A 23,326-nucleotide genomic window follows, 5' to 3' on the forward strand; every position below is an offset into this window, starting at 1 on the left:
ATGACATCCAGAATAGTTTGCTTGTTGTTTCACACTCGTATTTCACTTTCATAATTTTACACTTTCTCCATTCTCGGAAAGTTTTCAAACTTCCACTGCCCACATTAACACATTTACAATGAAATGCTCAATGAGAATCGAATGAATTTTATACAAGAATCATTTTATTCCTCCTTCATCTGGAAGCACGTGTTCCCCCATGCAACATATAACAAGCGTCATTTAAAATTACATGTTCTTGCTTTCGGCCACCTCTTCCTATCTCTAATCTGATTGGTTGCCTGGCATAGCAACGGCTCCCAAGGATTTCCTCAACCTTAAGGATTTCCTCAGGGTTGTTTATGCAACAGCCCTTAAGGAAATCTTTCACTAAGAAATCACAATGTACCTTAAGATAAATCTTTCCTTAAGGATAAGGGCATTTTATGCAAACGGGCCAATGGACTTAACTGACCAGTTTAAGCTGAATATGAATATGAATGATCGTTTTTTAAAGGCCATTTTTCCCCGCTAAAGCAGGGGTTGGCCTTGCGGGCCCCATGACAATCATGGTTCCCTGTTTGAGGCAATGTTTTTATGGCCGGATGCCCTTCCTGACGCCAACCCTTGGTCGCCTCTTACGATGCGCAGGGATACGGTGTACCTATTCTAAATCGGGGTACACACCGTGATCATTCATCCCAGCAAGCTGGTACTCAATTTGCCGACCTCGGAAGGATGACAGGCTGAGTCAACCCCCCTGGCGTTAATTCAGCGATCGACTGGGATTCGAACCCAGGATCCTAGGATCCCAAGCCGGCACCCTAACCGCTAACTGACCATTCTAAGCTGATGAAAACAAATAAATTATTCCACATAGTCTCCTGTCGCATTTCCTTCACTTATGATCTTAGTTTGCAGAGATCTGCAGTGACAAATTTTTCTCTTACTTTACAGATGCTGCTCTCTTGTATTTTTATCTAGATACTGAAAAATGTATTCTTGACTCCAAACTACCATTGCAATTATAATTTATTAGAATGGGCACTTGGTAGAACACGTACCACCGCCAGGCTGAACAGTTTGCGTTTTGCACCCACTGATGGGCCAGATCTGCATCCAGACCTGAATCAAAATGTAATCGGCTTGTTCTTGTCACTTACCCAACTCATCCATCGTTTGGCCATAATCTGTCCACAACTTTTTGAAATACGCTATACATTGTTTTGGCCACACCTCTCAATGGTGAGGAATCACTTTAATATGATTAAATGTATTCTCGGATCCGTATCCTCACCAAAATTGAATACATTCGTCATTGTCACACACCCAACCTGTCCAACAAGTTTCGTCCGAATCCGTCCACAACTTTTTGAGATATCATGTTATACAGTACAGAATATTGCTTTTGGCCCCATCTCTCAATGGTGAGGATCACTATAAAAGATTAAATAAATTATTGGATCCAGATCCGTATCTTCACCAAAATCTAATAAATTTGTCCCTGTAGTGCACCCAACCTCTAGAGTCTAGACCAAAGTTCGTCTGAATCCGTCCACAACTTTTTTGAGATATCTTGTGCACAGTCATATAAACAAACAGACAGGGGTGAAAACATAACCTCCATCCACCTTCGATGGTGGAGGTAAAAAGGGATTGAACTCCTCCGGTCCTAATGACTCCAAACTTTTCTAATGCAAATAAATAAATAAAACTGCAGTAGTTATAGAATGATCATTTGAAAAGAAATATATATATACTGTGAAAAATTATATATCGTTTTATGTATGAGACATATGTATGCATGTTGTTGTTGTTGTTGTTTTATGTATGAGACCATTTGGAGTTCTGGGGAATGAGAATGTTAACGTTGACGTTGCAAATTATGCAATTTGCAGATGATGCAATTCCTCCTACTTCGTTTTATTCAGAAACCATTCCACCAAGACTCCAACCCAGAGACAGTTCAAAAGCAATTATGCTGCCAATTGAGCTCTTCTGCTGCCATTTTCATTTACATTGCAAAGGACAAATAACATCTTTCACCTTAAATATTAACTTATCTAATGGAGCTCACCTTTGAGCTGTCTAGCCTGGGTTTGAATCTTGACCTGGTGTTTAAACCAACTGTGACCCTGGTTTTCACATGCAGGTCCATGTATCAATGTTCATTAAGCTGGAGGACCAGTCTGCCATGGTTCAGGGCACTGGTCGTTGGTGACATTAAAATCCCAAATTATCTTTCGTGAAGAGTAGGCGAGTTATTGCCAGGACCCTGAACAATCCCCAGCATTCCTCATTTACTTTCGATAACTTTTGCTATTGCAAAGACCTGCCGCTAGGGGTCATCACCCATCAATGTACCATACGCTTGGCACAGCGTCGCTGCTACCCTACAGTAAGACAAATCTTAATTAGGGAAGTTGTATTTTTAAAATCATTTTGAAAGTATTCGATATTTTTAACAATTCGATATTTTTTCAATACAGAATTTGGGATTTGATATCCATGTTAAATTGTACACATACGCGGGCATGTTAAAAGTAATGCCTCCTATTCTTTCCTCCTATTCTTTTCCTTATATTTGAATGAAACAAAGCACAGTCCACACATTACGTCTTTCCACCCCTGGGTGCAAAGTTTTGTGATTCTGACACTACATGTCTCAGTCAAGATGGCAGAGAGGGCAGCGTGACATCAGTGCTGTTAAGTGTGAAGCGCTGGTGATGAGATTTGGGATGACTGACTGGAGATGAGATGACTGACTGGAGATGAGATGACTGCTTAGAGATGACTGACTAGAGATGACTAACTTGAGACGAGATGACTGGAGATGAGAGTTGGGTTGACTGACTGGAAATGACTGACTGAATATGAGTGTTGGGATGACTCACTGGAGATGAGATGACTGCTTGGAGATGAGATGACTGCTTGGAGATGAGATGACTGCTTGGAGATGAGATGACTGCTTGGAGATGAGTTGACTGGAGATGACTGACTGGAGACAAGATGACTGGATATGAGTGTTGGGATGTCTGACTGGAAATGACTGACTGGAGACAAGAGTTAGTATGACTGACTGGAGATGAGAGTTGGGATGACTGACTGGAGATGAGAGTTGGGATGACTGACTGGAGACAAGAGTTAGTATGAATGACTGGAGATGAGAGTTGGGATGACTGACTGGAGACAAGATGACTGGATATGAGTGTTGGGATGTCTGACTGGAAATGACTGACTGGAGATGAGAGTTGGGATGACTGACTGGAGATGAGAGTTGGGATGACTGACTGGAGATGAGAGTTGGGATGACTGACTGGAGACAAGAGTTAGTATGAATGACTGGAGATGAGAGTTGGGATGACTGACTGGAGACAAGATGACTGGATATGAGTGTTGGGATGTCTGACTGGAAATGACTGACTGGAGATGAGAGTTGGGATGACTGACTGGAGATGAGAGTTGGGATGACTGACTGGAGATGAGAGTTGGGATGACTGACTGGAGACAAGAGTTAGTATGAATGACTGGAGATGAGAGTTGGGATGACTGACTGGAGACAAGATGACTGGATATGAGTGTTGGGATGTCTGACTGGAAATGACTGACTGGAGATGAGAGTTGGGATGACTGACTGGAGATGAGAGTTGGGATGACTGACTGAAGAGGGCAAGGTGGTGGCGATGTTAGGCAGCACATCCAGCAAGGTGAGTTCGGTCACCAGAAGAGCAACACAGGTGTTCGATTCACCACTCAAATCGCCCGTGGGTGCTGGTAGCTCGGCAGAGAAGTTGTTACAGATTCCTGCAATGGCTGTTTCTTCCACTTAATCGTGTGAATGGCATCTTCTCAATCGTGGAGAATAACCACAAGATATAGCCATCTCTGTTGGTACATAACAGTTCTCTGTAAAATGTTCCGAGTACAAAAGCGACCATTTTGTAGGCCCCACCCACACTTGGGTATTTCAAACAAACCTCATCCAATTTCTGGCAACCCTCAGATCTTATTTATTTATTTGGTTTTGTATAATAGGTCGAGGCTCGTGTAAGAGCTAACACACAGAACATATAATAAAGAGATGGGGAGAGAGAGGGAAGCACAACAACAGTATAGAACAGGGACATCGGGAGATCTGTGGAAGGGAGAGTGCTGGGCTGGGGTACACAGGATAAACAAGATGGACACTAAAAGCACTTTCAGGAAAGAAAACAGAATTTGAAGGAGGTGGATTTGGGGTGGATTAGCGAATGTAGAAAGGATCAAGGTTTTGGATGGGGGAAGATAAGAGTTGGTTGTGGACAGCTGCTTTTTGGCCATTCGTGTAGCATGAAACCATCTCGGTTTGTGTTACTACAACCACGAAGGACGCATCAATGAGGCATTTTGTAGAAATTCGAAAATTATTCATCATTCCCAGTTAAATCGTTTGTTGATGTTATCCGTAGAGGCGTAGACAATACAGAAGAGGTGGTTACTTTCATTAGGTTATGTAATGGCTAATGTGAAGAAGAAGAAGAAGATTTCGACTTTTAATCGCAAAATTACCCACTTTATAAATCACAAATCAGAAAAAGACACGTCATATATATTTTGTAGGGTATCAAGGGATAGATTAGCATCGAAGTGGTCTGAGCATTTGGGTTCTCCTTTAAACAGCAGTAGCGACTGTTTCAAAAAGGAATCATGTACATGTTTGTGGTTTATAACATTTTTTGCTTCTGGTAAAGTTTTTCCACTAAACGCCGCAATAAGATGTTTAGAAACGTTAACGTGGCATTTGTCCAAGGAGGAAACCCTTTGGGGAGAGTGGATATTATTAGTATTAATATTGCTTTGTAATAACATTAATATTCTGCTATTATTATGAGCGTTGTTATTACTTTTATTATTGAAAGCCTCCTTTGGAAAAATGCCACACTAACAACAACAACAACAACATGCATTTTAAAGGACATTTTCCCTGCTAGAGCGGGGGTTAGCCTTGCGGTCCCCATGACAATCTTCTCCATTTTGTCCTATTTTCTGCATCTCTCCTTGTTAACCCCCTTGCCCGCATTTCTTCTTCCACCATCTTTAGCCAAATCTTTCTCGGTCTTCCCCGTCTTCTACTTCCTTCTACATTCATTTCCATCACTCTTCTCAACCAGTCACTTTCATCCTTCCTCAACACATGACCAAACCATCTCAACCTGTTCCTCTTCACAGCATCAATCACAGGCTCTATTCCCATCATCTTTCGCAATTCATCATTTGTCTTCCTCTCTCTCAACGATACTCCGCACATCCGTCGAACCATTCGCATTTCCACCCTTTCCAACCTTTGTTGCTGCTCTACGTTCATTACCCATGTCTCGCTCCCATAAATCATAACACTTCTCACACATGCAGCATACACCTTTCCCTTCAGCTTCAACGACACTCCCCTTGTCATCAGCACGCCACTCAATTCCCGAAACTTCTTCCATGCACATCTCACTCGAGCAACCGTTGCCGAGTCTGATCCACCTTCTCCATTCAGCATGTCTCCGAGGTAGCAAAATGTTTTCACACCTTCCAGCTTCACGCCGTCTCCAAGATCCAACTCAACATTTCCTCCATCTGCAGCTCCCTCTGTGCACACCTTACATTTGAATGTAGCTGCCACACTGGTTAATGACCCTGTCAGACCACTACATTTTTGATGAACCCACTCAGCGCACATTGTACATTGAATGGAGTTCACTCCGACACCCTTCCTACACACAGCACAGGGCCACTTCCCAGTTCTTTCCACCTCACCACATGCTTTACCACTTGCCATCACCTTTGTCTTTCCGATATTCACCTTCAGACCTTTTGTCTCCATACATTCCTTCCACGTGTTCATCTTTTCCTTCAGTCCATCCATACTTTCCGCAATCAACACCAGATCATCTGCATACAACAACTCCCACGGTAAACCCTCCTTTACGTTCTGAGCCAGCACCTCCATCACAGCTACAAATAGTAGTGGACTTAGTACCGACCGACCCCTGATGCACTCCCACCTTCACCTCAAACTCCCCACTGTTCCCGTCCTTCGTCCTTACAGCTGTGCGCGCTCTTTTGTACATTGCCATCACTACTCTGATCAACCATTCCTCCACTCCTAACTTCCTCAATGCCCATGTCAATACTTTGCGTGGAACCCGATCGAATGCTTTCTCCAAAATGCCACACTAAGCTATCTGAATACGGCTATACACCTCAACACGCAATCCCCTTTGTAGGGAAAAGCCCCTTGGGTAGCAGGGGTGGTGGGAGGGTTAAATCACCATAAACCTCCGCCTTGTGACCCTTAGTCCTCGTGTCAGGCTTGGTTGCGATTGGATAAGTATCGACCGAATGTATATCGGTCTGACAGACAGACAAACACTCAGAAACCAAATTGTGTATTTTTGTATGATTACGAACAAATGAAGCAGATCAGTCATGGTGACTGAATAAAACCATGTTATTTCAATAAGAAACAAAATGTTTTTGCTTCTGTATATATCTCGCAATCGTTGTGTGTGTTCCACAAACAGGCACGCGATGTTCATGAAAGAGGAGCCACTAACAGAGGGTGAGGAGGCTGCAAGAGAGGAGGAGCCTGAGGAAGAAGAGGTGCAGCATTTTGAGGATGGTGAGCAATTGGAGGAGGTCCTTCAACAGGACGATGAGGAAGAAGATGCGGATCAGGATGAAATTCTCGAAGAGGATGACGCCGAGTACGTGAGGGAAGAGGAAGAGCAAGAAGAGGTGGAAGATGGATCAGGATTAGATCTGGAGGAGGAACCAATCGCTCTCGTCACTTCATCGTCGATCAAAAGCCCAGACGCACTGGAGAGCGTCTTGGTTTTCCCCGACAATGAGATGGACACCGAATCGCCAACTTCTGCCCCCTTTGAAACAGGTCTTTTTCAGATGCTTCCCCCACACGTTGCTACGCCATAACTTTGAACAAACAAAGTTGACCATCAGCTGACCACCAAGCTTTCTTTATTGCCAAAACATGGAAGAAATATCCACACTCTTTGAGTTTCTAGCTTTAGGTGAAAGAAAGAAAAAGTGCCACTTCTGTTTACCTGTCTGTTCTTCATCCTGTTCGTTCATGATACTTAAAAATGAAGTTCAAAACGGATTATTCGTGACTGAGGAAGAACCAGAGATGCAGCAAGATTTTTTTTTTGATATGGTTTTGTTTTTAGCCATTCGAGTTCACTTTTTGCAGAACGATAAACACAACTCCGTAGCTGCACCGTTGACTGACAGACGGACAGGTGCACAGTTCCAAAGACAAAATGGCGGAGAAAGAAACAACAAAGGCTTTCTCTTCCTCCGCCTCAACATTTCACGGTCCTTAATTGTTTTTCTATGCTTGAAAACGTTCCTCTTAAGTTTCAGTTTTTTATCAGCTATGTTTTTTAACCAAAAATTAGTTGTCGAAGCGTTTTGACCACTCATTGGCTCCAAAAATTGTTTTGGAAAATTACCAAAGACCTCATTTTATTATTGTCAAGCCAAAATTGTTAAAACCGTATTGTTGGTAGCAAATGTTTCCCGCCCCCATCTTAACTGTTCAGTTAACTCGTTAACTGTGGTATCTTAAAAAAAAGTAAACTTAAACGAATGCCTTCATCTCACCAGCGCAAATGAAACCAAAAAAAAAAAAAGAAAACGAAAGCTCTTATGCAACCAAAGACTTCTATTTTTCGTTCTTTTCTAAAAACAAATTTATCCTCCTGGCCTATGTGAGCCAAGTGTGGCCTTGAATACGAGAAAGGATTAAGAAACAGCGGATTGCAGCAAACTGGATGCTTATCGCACCCGATTCCTAACCCGCTTGTTTTTAAATGACAAGAGAACAACTACAGCAACAAAACATAAGACTTTACCTCAAAAGTAGCATATCTTTGTAGATGTTTGTGTATAACCGCGCGGCTAATGACGTCACGTTTTAACTACTGTCCGAAAAAAGAAGATGGCGCGCGCACGTGGGATCCATCACACGCAGTGCTCGAGCGCTCCTTGGTCGAACCTCGGCCCCGTGTATTCCGAATGGGTTTCTTAGGTGCGGGGAAGTCCCGACGGGAGAGGTTCCTCTCTTTTGGATGGATCCTGGGAGGAGGGAGGACCCATTCGGCACGCCTCAAGCACACCGCTCCTGTTCCACAACAAAGATGGCGTCCTTTTACGGTGCCTCTCTCAGTGTTAAATATACCTCTTGGGAAACTGCGTAGGCTTCGTGCTCGTTACGATTTAGATGTACTTTTTGTAGGCGCAGCTCGTGTTTTACCCCGGGCACGGAGTTACGCGTTTCGCTGACTAGAATACGACTTGTGACAATGGCGATGGGATGTTCCGGGACACAGGAGGTGAAGACGAAAAATCACAAACCCCACACGATCGCACACGAAACTCAATCTCGAAGGTCACCCCAAGTCATCCATCGCTCATCGGTTTATCTCTACAGATGTCACTGTTTTTGCTTAGTCGAGTTATTCGAGTTGGGGTTTCTCCTCAGACAACAAGGCCGCGATTCTCCCGTATTTTCCATGGGAGGCGAGACCGAAATGACAAGGCCAAGTGCTTTGACGCAACAATGCTGTCTGTGAACAGCACTCTTCTATGTTTTATGTGCATCAACTAAGATCATGTCAGTGTCCGAGAGGCCGATTTAAACTTTTATCCACACTATTCCCTCTTCACGAGAAACCACGCTCGTCCATTTTACCTTTTGTTCATTTGTTGTTAATTTCAAAATGCAAAGTAGAGAGAGGAGTGGCATTTTTACCTGAAAAAAATAAATATTTTTACTTGGTCTTTTGCTTGTTCCTTTTGTCAATTATCCACCGATCACAAGTCCATCTGTTCCGGTGTCTGGTGGGTCGTGCTGCTTTTAATACATTCCTTTTCTTCCAGAGGGCTATGTTTATATCACAAGGACAAAATGTGGGATTTGGGAAAATCACTTCCCTTCCTTTACCTTGTCATCTCCCAAAATCCAGGCCCTTCCATCCTCCTCCTTTCAACTCCCTTAAAACCTGGCGCCTTTACATATGGAGATGTATTAATACAGTAGCTTATTATTAATATTCGGATGCAGCCTGTGCCTGCTGGTTGCATCATTGCTGGGGGCATGGCTGTGCCACTGATGCAGTGGCCCTGTTTCTAGTGAGCTGGTACTCATTTTCTTGACCTCAGCAGGATGACCGGCTGAGTAAACCCATCTGTTGTTATTTAACGGAACAACAGGGGCTCAACTCAAGGCCGGAGGATCGTAAGCAATACATAGGTAACTAGAACGGCACTCAGTAGAGAGCATACCTCCACCTGGTTGGCAATATCACTCAATGGTGAAGAATCGCTTGAAAAATTAATTAATTCTCATATCCGAATCCATATTCAGATCTTCATCAAAATCGAATCGATTCTTCGTTGTCACACACACAACCTGTCCGCCAAGTTTCGTGCAAATCCAATGATACCCCTGTTTAATAATTCACCCCAGATCCACTTTTTTGAAATACCGACTTCTTTCCTGCAAGTCCTAGCAATGTCCATGTTTTTTTTTTTTTTACCTCTCCCACCCCCCACCTCCCCCCCCCTCACTTCCCATGCCTCCGCCGCTCCCTTCCCACGCCTCCTCCCCCTAAGCCCTCAACCTCCCACAGATCTCCCGATGTCCCTGTTATCAAATGTTGTACTTGTGTGCTTCCCCCTCTCTCCCCATCTTGTCTCCCGCTCCCTTTATTTCGTCTTATGTGTCCGTTTGTTTTTTGTTGTCATTAATGTTAGCTCTTACACGAGGCTCGATCTTGTAAAAAAAAAAAAAAAATCCATCCATAACGTTTTGAGATATCCCGCAATGTATAGTTTTTGGCCCCATCTCCCAATGGTGAAGAATCATTTAAAAAATTAAACAATTCTCATATCCGAATCCATTATGAGATCTTCACCAAAATCGAATCTATTTGTCATTGTCCACCAACCGGTCCACCAAGTTTCGTCCAAATCCGTCCACAACCTTTTGAGATAATCTATCCCGCTATATATCGTTTTTGGCCCAATCTCCCAATGGTGAAGATTCGCTTAAAAAATCAAATAATTCCGGTATCCGAATACATATTCTATTCATGTCTTCACAAAAATCGAATCGATTAGTCCTTGTCACAAACCCAACCGGTCCACCAAATTTAGTCCAAATCCGTCCACAACTTTTTGAGATATCCTGCTATATATTGTTTTTATCCCTATCTCCCAATGGTGAAGAATCACTTTAAAGAATTCTAGTAGCCGGATCCGGATCCGGTTCTTCACCAAAATCTATTCAGTTCGTCCTTGTCACATACGCTACATCTCTGCTAAATTTCATCTGAATCCGTCCACAACTTTTTGAGATATTTTGTTCACAAACAAATAAACAAACAGACAACCAGGAGTGAAAACATAACCTCCATCCACCTTTGGTGGCGGAGGTAACAAGTATAGTACAACAAGACAAATCTCACAAATTACTAGATCTGATGATTTAGTCAATTTCATTTCAGATTGATGTGGCCTCTGTAAAAATCGCTTAGCTTTACGTCTCATTTAATTCTAACCCTGTCATTTAGCTCTAAACGTAACAATTGATGATGCTATAAACACAGGCTTCTGTGCTTCAATTACCATGCTCTATAAACCTGTACTCAACCTTGTGTATAATCATCATAAATATCGCTCATCGTGATTCATTCCACATCAAACGTTGGATGGATTAAATCTTCTACATTTGAGCTTTTTCGCAACAACGTCAGTACAACTGATTCATAAAAACCCCACCTGGTTCCCCAGGTAGCCAATGATGCCGGATTAAATCTGGGCAACTGTCGAGAAGGTTGCCAAGGTGTCTTAGGCAAAGTCGGTCCACCATCATTGGCTACCTGGACAATGCTCTTTATTTGAACGAATAGCTGGTGTGTTCGATGTGCATATGTCATAATGTCATATGGTTCCATAATCGTTAAGCCAACACCAAGCTTAAAAGTTTTTATTTACCTGATAACAACTCTGAATATTGTAAAGGTGGCTCGCTTAAGATCGTAGGGTCTTGATGTTGAGCCCCTGTCTTGCCGTTATATGATACCAGGTGGATTGACTCAGCCTATCAACCTTCCAAGGTCGGCAAAATGAGAGCCAGCTCAGGGAAGAATGAGCCATTTGAGTCTGAGATATTAAGCCATTAACCAAAGTGAGCCATGGAGAATGCTGAATAAACCATTAACAAGGTAGAAAAGATACAGACCAAAATGAAATTCATGTCATAAACGTCACTAGCAAGTTGCCCATGACCACACGGATTCCAAACGGGGTACGGATGGGGACTGCAAAAATGCAAATGGCATCTTCTGTCACATTTTCACATTTATTGACAGACAATTGGAAGCGACAATTCATATTTATTGCCATATCTGATGTAATTTAAATCCTCTAATCCTGGGTGGTTTGCCCTTGGTTTCCCAGAAATTCGGGTTCAGGAATTTCGAATTTGTTCGCCTACTCTCCCTGAGCGATCCATCACCTCCACTAGGAACCAGTGCTGGCAGACGGGTCCTCTGACTGAACCTCCCTCTAATGGATGGCGCACACATTGATGCCTCGTGCTGCATGCGAAACACCAGGATGACGGTTTACACCTGGGCCGAGAATGGAAGGCGAGTGCACACACTTTAGGCTATCTTCCAACCTTTACCTTGAATAGTTACACGATATGTACTGCAAGGTGCACAGTTACACGATATAGAGGACATTTATGTTGTACATCCGAGTTTGCATGTTTAGCATTAAGCTCAAGGTGCTGGGATCCCAAGTTTAACTTCCATATGTAGCATATACTTTAGGTGTTTGTCACTTGTCTACAAACCTTGTAAATCAGTTTAAAAAGAGTGCTGTCTCAGTATATATATATATATATATATATATATATATATATATATATATATATATATATATATATATATATATATATATATTATATATATATAGATATATAATATATATATATATAAATATATATATAATATATACTGTATATATATATATATATATATATATATATATATATAATATAATATATATATAAATATAATATATATATATATAAATATAATATAATATATATATATAATATATATATATAATATATATATATATATATATATATATATATATATAAATATATTATATATATATATATATATATATATATATAGATATATAATATATATATATATATATATATATGTATATATATATATGCGGTGGTTCAAATCCCCACTCCTGACAACAATTTGTTGCGGGGGCCGGGTTCAAAAATCCTCCTCTTTGACAACAATTTTGTTGCGTGATTCCCCTCGGTTAATACCGGAGAATCACGAATACCTTCAAGGTGCACGGATCAAGGTGCACGCGCGTGCCGAAGAACCGCGCGATCGAACCCTCGCTTTCCCGCACCTTATGGGTGCTGAGCCGATTTGCATGGTGTGGAAAGCGGCGTCACCCCACGAGATTTATGGACCTGAGTCGAGTCAAATTTGGTCCCAGATGATGATACGCCAAAGGAGAAAAGACGTACCGAACAGGTTGGAAAGTAAGAACAAAATGTACAGCCTTTTATTTTGAAGGCACAGAGAAACAGAGACGAAGATACAGCTTACCAATTCTTACTTAATAATAACCCCACTGGCGCCTTCACACTCTGACACACTCACAGGGAAAAATGACACTGGTTAAGGGCATACCGATGTACGTGCTGGAATTGCCTCGTTGGTGACCACGTGGTCTGGTGTGCGCGACTCGCAGTTCGATCGTGACGTGCAGCCTGGATGAGGTAAATTCAGCGCAGGTGGGATGAGCTGCCACGCAGGCAGACAACTTCAGCTCAGGTGAGTCGTGTCGAAAGGCCAACGCTTGCAGGTCAGCTGGATGGCGCAAAAGATCGGCGCAGAAGCGATGGGTGTCGACGAAGAACAAAGGCCAAAACACGTGTCGTCTGGTGGAGCCAAAACAAGAGAGTCCAGAGCAGGGTGTCCACGTGGCAAAATCCCAGGCAAAGAGAATCGTGTCATCCACGAGGCAAAGAGAGAACAGAGCAGGAGATCGTCCTGTGCGCAGCGAAAATCCAAAGCCAAGAGAATGATAATGCGCTCCGCGTGGGCTTTTACCAAACCCGCTCACGCCCCTCAAAATGTTTCACAGCCTCCCATTGGCTGAGGTTTGCCGCATCATGGAGACGGGTTCCCGGCTCGCCATTGGTCACCTGGGCCGTGCTTTTGGCCACGCCTTCCTGCTCATTAAAAATGGCTTCCCTTAACCAACGAGGGTTTGAAATCCTGTCTAACTTCAACGCATATTGGTTTTGATTATGACACAATGGGAAAGGGCTAATCTTTACATTCAGTAGAAAATAACTAACTACTGCAGGCTACATGTTGTTGTGCAACTTAACTATAGGGGGTTTGCTTTTATGGCACAACCGCAACACTACCCCCTTCTCTCATCAAGACTCGACCCGAGTCGTCCACATGGAGCAGCTGGGGTGAACTGGCATTCATTTAAACATTACTTTTAGTGTGACACGTCGATGTGATTCCCCTAACATTACATTTTTAACTCTAATCCCAGTGTGTGCGACATATTTTTTTTTTTTCAAACATTTAAATGTACATTTTAAAACTAAATATGTCCCTCCTAATGCGTTGAGAAACTACCTAACAGATTCACACCCACAACCTTATACTGTTCACGTATTGCCGGAATTTTGAAACTAAACATAACCGGTGGGCAACATTTTTACATTTTACACGAAACACAATTTATTTTACAAAAACTATGACCCAGGACCTGGACTTGAGGAATTAAAACTTGGAACACTTGTTGCTGATGTCATCTTCTTGTTGCTGGAGTGGCTTCTTGCCTTGGTAGGCGGGCTAACAAAAAACAGCTGGCCCTGACCGGCATACAGGCCATTTCAAGATCAGGGCCATCTAAATCTTCACAATTCCACACATGGATCAGTTTTTATTTCTTGAGCAGGGCCACTCAAAACGTGGTCCAAATGTGTGGCGTTAATGCCACTCAACAGGTGATCCTTGTGTGGCAAGATGATGAGGCAGCCAAGAGGTGAAACCATGGAGATGGGTGTGGCCACAGAGCTAGTGGTCCAAAGGTGGGCTTCAATGATGGGATGATGGGAGTGAGTGTGGATGGCAGCAAGATGCTGCGATGGCAAGGTAAGTCCTCGTGATGGTCCTGGATCGGGGAGGAAGAGAAGACGCAACGAGCAAAAACGAAAAGACACGGTGGCAACGCAAAACACAGGTATGACAAGTGGGTGAGAGGAACGCCGGTAGAGTGAATTAGAGCTTGGCCCTACCCGTTTGTGCCCCCCACCATTAACTACACTACCCTAGCCCTCCTTGTATTTACAATTCGTCTCTACGTCTTGTCTCCCCGCCCCCTCTTTATATCAAATTCGTCCCCAACTTCCCCCAGGTTCTCCCAGGAAGGAAAGGCGGAATGAACACAATGTTTCGTACTCACGTCGTGATGCATCTTACCAATCAAACATTGAGTCCCATGGTGCGAAATCCATCCCCTTGTGGATGGTTGTGGATGGTGTGAAGGGGTCTTCACAAAATCCTAACTTCATTAACATCATTTACACATTTTAATCTCCCCGGGTCGTACCCTGCCAATCGGCCTTCTTTAAACTATGTTGTTCTAAGAACCCGAATTCCCATTGCCCACACTGTGGTGCCCTCCTGAATTTGGGTCTCACCCCACAAATTTTTATATTCGTGCCCTCGCACAATTGCGGGGTTGAGTCGTGTGGCTCTACCAGCTGGTCTACCTACCTGCACCCCTCCGTTCACTGGAGCTGCCTCCCAAGCTTACCTGCTCCTCTCTCTAACCTACCCGGGGAAGGTCCTCCCTTGCGCTTACCCCCTCGATGCCCACCTTGGCATTGGGCAACCAGGGTCCCTTTCCTGGATCCTCGGGCCCCACTCACTCTAACCTAACTGGCTCCCTGAGCCTACCTGCGGCCTTACCTGGCCGACGAGCTACCAGTGACGGAGTGTCCCAATAACTATTACTACTAATAAGCCACACGCCCAGCCATTCCACTGCCTCCTGCACCTCACAAAAAAAAACTATCTCCACAATCAGCACCACAGGTGTCAATATCCATGCAATTTACCTGCACCCTCTATCTAACTTTAAACTACCCCGCCCGGTCTCCGTGAATGGGTTCCACTCCCCCCATTCAATCCTTCGCACCATGCATTCCACACCATGCATTCCACACCTTTTATTCTCACACAAAATATTTCCACACCACAACTCAATTCAATTAACACTTACACACAGCATCATTTATCTAACTAATTTCCCCTATAACTCGTGCTTCCCCTTTGTTCCTTTGCATGACGCACACCCTTTGATAACAACCAGCTAAACTCTCTACGTCCCCACTATAGTTCATTGTCACTACTTAAATCTTTGTCCCTAAGGTCTCTCCAGATCCCTAATCATTATCCTAGCCCTCCCTCAGCTCGTGCTTCGGTGCCCCCATGGAGCAACCATTGCTGGCCCCTCCATGGGCCTAACAATGCTATCCCCCTAAACTAATGCTCATGGGCCCTGCCTTGGTCGTGGGGAATGGTCACACCACCATACCCCCACGTGGGGGACACAATACTTCCCCCAGTCCTCTAAACTACGAGCCCCTCACTGTGGCTTCTAAGGCCAGAGCTATCCATGAAGGTGCCTGCTTGCCTGTGTAGGGTCTTAACCGGTTGGCATGGACGATCCGAGGGAGAGCTCTTGGTCCCATTTTAATTTTTAGGACCACGTCACAAATTTGCGCCAGGACGACCCCCGGGCCTTGCCAAGGCGACGTGAGCTTAGGGCATCTGCCCTTCCGTTTCTGGGGATTGAAGAACCAAATCTTCATCCCCGGAGAATATGGGCTCGCCTGGCTCCGGTGGTCGTACCTGCGCTTCATTTTGGCACCTGCCAGCTGAGGTTAGCGGCGTGCGAAGGTGTGGACCCTCTCCATGCCTTCTTCTAAGTGACGGGCATAGCCCTCCCCCGGCGGTTTATCAGGGCGCTTGGGCACGGGCCCGCATAACAGATTGGCGGGAGCCCGTAACTCCCGCCCATACATGAGCAGCGCCGGGCTACATGCGGTGGCCCCGTGCTGACTAGTGCGGTAGGCCATTAACAAATACGGGAGATGTTCGTCGCAATCATCCTGACGGGTGGTGGTGAACAGGGCCATTTGCTGGATCAGGGTTCGATTGAACCTTTCCACCATCCCATCAGATTGAGGTCTTAAGGGCGTTGTCCTTGTTTTCCTAATTCAGAGGAGCCTGCACACATCTTTTCGCAATTGGCTTTCAAAATTTCACCCCTGGTCGGTGTGCAGCTCCTCTGGAATCCCGTGTCGACATACAAATCCTTCCACGAAGGCCTGTGCCACTACCCCAGCTTCTTGGTTAGGGAGGGCATAGGCCTCCGGCCACTTGGTGAAATAGTCCATAACCACGAGGATGTACTTATTACCTTGGCGGGTGTGGGGTAGTGGTCCTAATATGTCCATAGCCACCCGCTCAAGGGGGGCTCCTACCTGATGTAATTGAAGAGGGGCCCTCATCCTCCGTGCTGGTCCCTTTTTAGCAGTACAGGCGTTGCATCTCCGACACCAGTCCTGTATATCGCGCCCCATATTCACCCAAATAGAACCTCCGGCGGACCCGAGATGTTGTCTTTGTCCTGCCCAAATGGCCGCCGGAGCGGGTACCATGCACCTGCTGTAATATTGTGTTCTTAAATTTGTCAGGGACTATCACCAGCCAGGAAGTTCTCTCAGAGGGAACCTCCACCCACTTGCGATACAAGATGTTGCCTTTCAATTCCAGGGTTTGCCACTGAGCCCAATATGCCTTTGTTGGCGCCCCAAGGGGGGTGACCTCTTCCCCATTAGGTCTTTGTCCCAATCGAACCCATTCGTACACCGGTTCAAGTACGGGATCCTCCCGCTGGGCCATGCCGCAAGCCAAAGTTCCGAATTCCTCATCAGCGGTTAGTGGGAAGATTGGCCCTGTCACCCGGGCTGCACGGACTACGAGGGCAGGGGTGGGGTCTGCCAATTGTTCCCTGTCCTCATGTCTCGTGCAGAATTTACAGTTTTCCCCCAAACAGGGACATCGAGAGAGTGCATCGGCATTCCCATGGGCCTTCCCGGCCCAGTGGGTCACACTAAAATCGTACTGCTGCAACTTTTCCAACCACCTTGCAATTTGGCCCTCCAGCTCCTTGAACCGTAGGAGCCATTGCAGGGAGGAATGGTCAGTTCAAACCAAAAATTTCCGCCCGTGGAAATGGCTCATGGCAGCCAGCATAGCCAATAACTCTTTACGAGTGACGCAATAATTTCGCTCGGGCCTACTCATGGCCTGACTGTAATACGCGATTACTCTCTCCACGCCCCCCTGTGTCTGGGACAAGACTGCACCCAATCCCTCCTGGCTTGCATCCGTGTCCAGGGTAAATGTCCCGTCATTGGTGGGGTAAGCTAGAACGGGTGCGGATGTCAAACACCCCTTCAATGCTAGGAAGGCATCATTGCACTCCCTTGTCCAATTAAACCTCGTCCCCTTCTCCATAAGCCGGTGAAGGGGCCTGGCTATCTCCGCAAATTTTGCCACAAAGCGCCTGCAATAGGAGCAGAGTCCCAACAACCCCCGTACCTCTTTGATGTTACGAGGTGCGGGCCACTCCTCTACCGCTGTAATTTTTCCTGGGTCTGTTTTTACCCCCTCGCGACTTATGACATGACCTAGATAGGCCACTTCCTTGGCGAACAAAGTGCATTTGCTCGGACTCAATTTCAACCTTGCCTGTCTGAGGCACGCAAACACCTGGTCCAAATTAGCTATGGCCTGGGAAAATGTTTTAGCATGTACCAGGACGTCATCCAGGTACACCAGGGCATGATTGCCATGGCATGCCGCCTAGTATATGCTCCATTAATCTCTCAAAGGTGGCGGGGCGTTACACAAACCAAACGGCATCACAGTGAACTGATACAGCCCCTTACCTGTGGAAAATGCCGTTTTCTCCTTCCCTGCCCTATCCATCTCCACCTGCCAATACCCACTCTTAAGGTCCAAAGTTGAGAACCAATTTGAGCCCGCAACGGCATCGAGGGTATCGTCAATTCTAGGCAGGGGATACGAGTCCTTGAGGGTCACGGTGTTTAGTTGGTGATAGTCCAAGCAAAACCGCGTGGTTCCATCTTTCTTTTTAACCAACACAACTGGTGACATCCAAGGACTTCCCGAGGACTCAATGATACCCGCACTGAGCATTTTTTCTACCTGCTCATCAGCTTCCTCCCTTTTGCTCCAAAGGAGCCGTCGGGCGGGCTGACGAATAGGCCGGGCCTCACCGGTGTGGATCTGATGTTTCACCAGGCCCATACGTCCAATATCCTCGGAGGACAAGGAGAAGATGTCCAAATGGGTTTCTATTAATTTGTGTAAGGCCTCCTTACACATGGGCTGGGTGTCCTCCAACTCTACACTACTCCTGTTTACCATCTCGCAAATGGGATCGGGCAAATTCCTACTGGTTTCTAGAGACTCCCTCTGGGACCGGCTCGGCTGGATGTTCTCGTCCCTCACCTCCGCGACTTCACTAACTGGGGTGCAGCCGGCTATCTTAGTGCCCCGTCCTGTAGTGCGTGGTTCTGTACTAATATTGATTACTCGGACGGCCACCACCGGCCCGTCCGTTTTTACGAGGGTACGGCCCACGACTAAGCCCAGGAAGGACTGCTCTGCCACCGGTTCGACCAGGCCGCAGGACCCCTGCCAGGTTGGGCGAGCCCGCCATCGGGCCGGCACTATTGCCTTCGCCCTCGGGGGAATGGTCACGGCCTCAGAAGCCTCCAGCTCCATCCTTTCGGCAGTCAACAAGTCCAGTCCGATTAGGCATGGGTCGCACACCTCCGCCACCCAAACTTCTATCTCCCTCTTAACCGACCCTAATTTGAGGGTCACAAAACCACGCCCTATGATGGGGGCCGTTACCCCTGTAGCCAACTGCAAACTATGCTTTTCCAGACGCCGGATGTGATCCCAACCGTCTGCACTCGAATCAAGGACCACAGGGCTGATGATCGTGGCGCTTGCTCCTGTGTCCACAACGGCGTCTACCACCACGCCGGCAATTTTGCATCGAATCGTCAAACTACCAGTGCCAATTTGGCCACAATAAATGACCTGTCGCGTCAATGAGGGCTCTTTACCATCCCCTGCTGCCGAACACAACCCTGCATGCTCGGCACATATTAGTTTCCCGGGCCCTGGCCGGGGGGGGGGGGGGGGGGTGCCTTGGGTCGGCTGGTCCGATCTGTACGGGGCGGAGTTGATGGTCCCGGCTACCAGGGTCCGTCCCGGTGCAGGGTCCTGCAATCCCGTGCACGGTGACCCATCCGGTTGCAATGATAACACCTCACCTGGTAAGGTGCGTGCCTCCGAAATTCCAAATTACCCCCCCCGCCCCCGTAGTCTCGAGTTGGGGTATTTGATGGTGGCCCACCGCGTGCCACCACTGGAGCCGCCTGCCATGGTCCAGATCCCGCGAGGCGCTGGTCCACCAGCCTTCGGACCATGTCCTCCAGGTCCGGGCCCCGTTCAGGGGCGGACCCTCTCAGGGGCCCACCACTAGCTATGGGCCCTACCTGCCTCACCGCTACTGTGTGGCGCTCGCCCCCCCCCCCCCCGGGCCAGGGGCCTCGCTGCCTCCCAACGGGCTGCAGCGTCGGCCGCCTGGCTCAGGGTCTGTGGGCGCCACATGGCGAGCTGCTGCCGGAGCTCGGAGTCCAAAAAGGCCTGTATGAAATGGTCCAGCGCCAAGCTTTCCTGGGAGGTCGCGGCCATTTCTGCATGCACTATTCCCACTGCGCGGTGAATGTCGTATACCAATTCCCTGATGGTTTCTTGGGGTTTCCTTTTTCGTACCGCTAGCTGAGCTTTAACAAGCTCGCTCTGCTGTTCCACGCCAAATCGATTAATTAGTGCCAAACGGAGATCTGACAAGGTGATAGCACCCGGTGGTAAAGCAGTTGTAAGGTATCTCGACAAACTACGATCAATTGTCGTACATGTTTATTCACTTTGCCGATACAGGCCCGATTCACCTCAGCGCCATCCGAGTTGGGGCGTAGGGATACAATGCGGTCACGGTGTAGGGATACAACGGTGAATATTTGCAGCTTCATACATGACATCCTCCCCTTTAAGTCCAAAATTACCAAGAGCAATACGTGCTAGATTTCAAGAATTGACATTTCAAAAGCAACATTTCCAAAACATGTGAAAATATGTGTGCAAACGATCATGAGAATAATGAAAATACGTGAAAATAGAACATGTGTCACCGTGAAAATAGAACATGTGTCACCGTGAAAATAGAACATGTGTCACCGTGAAAAAAAAACATCTTCAAAGATTCAACCGGTCGGGTGCTTTTCTCTCACGCATTGGGCGTCGTGGTGTACCAGTGGATACAGAGTCCAAGGTGATTCCTTTGGGTCGCGGTGTACCAGTGGATACAGAGTCCGAGGTGATTCCTTTGGTCTCCACGAAGGGTGTGGCGTTCGCAGAGGTTTTCGGGGCATCCGAGCCGGCTGGAGCGGCCACGATGATCTCAGGCAGTGGCGGGTCGAACTGTTGTCCTGACTCTGATGATGCTGCAGGCTCTATCGACTCACAGTGATGGTAGGTTATGTGGTCCTGATGTCGACGAATTTCGCGGCCGTCCTGCAGGCGAATCACGCAGGACAGTGGAACTGGCTTCTCGATGATGTCCCCCGGTAGCCACGTTGCACCTGCACCAAAATTTCGGGTAAACACTGGATCTCCAATGTTGATACATCGACTGTTGGACGTCTTATCATGCACCAACTTTTGATTAAGCTGGCTCTGATAAACATTTGATGATATGTCTGGTTTTGATCACATAGGCATCGATCAATTTTGTGTGCACGTCCGTAATTATTAGACATCATGCTGCCGTTAATAGGCCCGGCATAATCGAGATGTAGGCGATGCCACGGTTAGCTGGGCCATTCCCAGGGATGCAGTGGCGCTTTCGCAGGCGTATTCCGGGTGCTCTGGCAGGGGTAACAATGTCGAACATGATGTTCGATATCAGCATCAAGATTCGGCCACCACACATAGTTTCTGGCAAGTGACTTCATCTTCACAATCCCGGGGTGACAGTCATGGATTTCATCCATGACCCTGGTACGCAGATTTTTCGGGATCACGACACGACATCCCCAGAGTAGGCAACCATTTTCCACGCTGAGTTCGTTTTTACGTGCTTTAAAAGCCGCAAAATCTGGGTCACCCTCAGGTAGCAAATGCCATCCACGCTGTACAGCCTGGACAGTTCTGGACAGAACGGACAGTTCTGGACAGAACGGGGTCTCGTCGAGTATGAGTGCGGATCTGGCCGGAATCAACAGCACAATCTTCCAGATGATCCATCAGTGCGATAATGGATCCTGGTGTAGGCGAATCATCAACGGATTCTGGAAGGGGTAACCGACTCATGGCATCTGCATTTGTGATAGACGAACCGGGCTTATAACATATGGTGTAGTCATAAGCAGCGAGAAACAGGGACCAGCGGATGATCCTGGGCGGTAGTGTGTCAGATGTCGCCTTAGTTGGACCAAACAGACTGATCAGCGGCTTGTGATCAGTGTGAATCGTGAAATGATGTCCAAGAAGGTACTGGCGAAATTTGCTGACGCCGAAAACGATTCCCAATCCTTCCTTGTCAAGTTGGGAATAGTTCTTCTCTGCCGGGGACAACGTTCTGGATGCAAATGCAACCGGTCTTTCCGCACCATCAGGCATCACGTGTGATAATACACTCCCCACTCCATACCGACAGGCATCGCATGTCAGCACAAGATCCTTCTCTGGATCAAAATGAACGAGAACATTGGACGATTTGAGCAGATCCTTAGAGGCCTGGAATGCTGATTGTTCAGTAGACCCCCAGCTCCAGGAGACTCCTTTCCTCAAAAGCCGATAAAGGGGGCCCAAAACGTCGGTCACATTTGGAATGTAACGACCATAGAACTGAAGCAAACCGAGGTATGACTTCAATTCGGTCACGTCTCGTGCAGCAGGAGCATCCTTGATAGCTCGGACTTTCTCATCTGTCGGGTGTAGACCCTCGGCATCAATCGTATGACCCAGGTACGTGACTGATGGCACCATAAACTTGCACTTGTCTCGACGCAAACGTAGGCCGGAGTCCGAAATCTTCTTCAGAACTCTATCCAGGTTTTGTAGATGTTCCGCGTCCGTACGACCAGTAACCAGAATATCATCCTGGTAACAAACGACATTGCGTTCGGCCGCAAACAAACTGTCCATGACACGCTGATAAATTCCAGGTGCAGCTTTCACTCCAAAACTGAGTCGGTGGTACCTGTACAACCCACGATGCGTGTTGATGGTAAGATACTGTTTCGAATTCTCGTCCAAGCGGAGCTGTAGATAGGCGGATTTGAGATTGAGTTTCGTAAAAGTCTTGCCTCCCGTGAGACGAGCATAGAGGTCTTCGATCCTAGGGATTGGATATTTATCCAATGAAGAACACTTGTTCACGGTCATTTTATAATCTCCACATATGCGGATGGACTGGTCCGATTTTATGACCAGAACGATGGGCGCCGCCCATTCGGCATACTGGATTTTCTCGATGATCCCCAGATTTTCAAGATGATCCAGTTCCTTGTCAATCCGCTCCCGCAGGGCAAAAGGGACTGGGGGAGCTCTGCAAAATATAGGATTGGCATCCCGGTCAACCCTGAGTTTAGCCGTATGTCCTTTCAAGGTTCCAAGCTCATCCTTGAAGGCATCCGGGTACGTATCCAGCACATTTTTGAGTGTGTATGCTGCGGTAGGAGAAGCGTTGGCTGCCCGGAGTTGATGAATGCTTTTCCACTTCAATCGAATTATGCTCAACCAGTTCCTGCCGAGTAAGGAAGGGCCCTTTCCAGGAATGACGATCAGGGGTAGGTGAAACTCACGGTTATCGTAGCCCACCGTGACGTCACATGTACCGCAGGGAACAATCTTCTCACCTGTATAGGTGGAGAGTCCATAGGTAGTAGGTTTCAGATGGGGTCGGTCAGCATCACTCCACAGGTTTGTGAAAACAGCATGGCTGATGAGCGAGACGGCCGCACCAGTGTCGACCTCCATTT

The 23,326-nt window shown here is 46.6% G+C and overlaps 1 protein-coding gene across 7 annotated transcripts in view; it reads left to right on the top strand.

The window, feature by feature from the left end:
• Positions 1-8,805, top strand: part of LOC137412870 (forkhead box protein P1) — a 350,911-nt gene extending 342,106 nt beyond the window's left edge. For all 7 annotated transcript variants that reach the window (XM_078767672.1, XM_078767688.1, XM_078767684.1 and 4 more), the window contains one exon: positions 6,528-8,805. In XM_078767672.1, the coding sequence (XP_078623798.1) occupies positions 6,528-6,936 (409 nt within the window). In that variant the 3' untranslated portion in view covers positions 6,937-8,805. The remainder of the gene's footprint in view (positions 1-6,527) is intronic.
• Positions 8,806-23,326: the final 14,521 nt, after the last annotated feature.

The sequence above is a fragment of the Myxine glutinosa genome, chromosome 1 (genome assembly GCF_964187855.1).
Source record: "Myxine glutinosa chromosome 1, kmMyxGlut1.1, whole genome shotgun sequence".
In the NCBI taxonomy this organism is placed as follows: Eukaryota; Metazoa; Chordata; class Myxini; order Myxiniformes; family Myxinidae; genus Myxine; species Myxine glutinosa.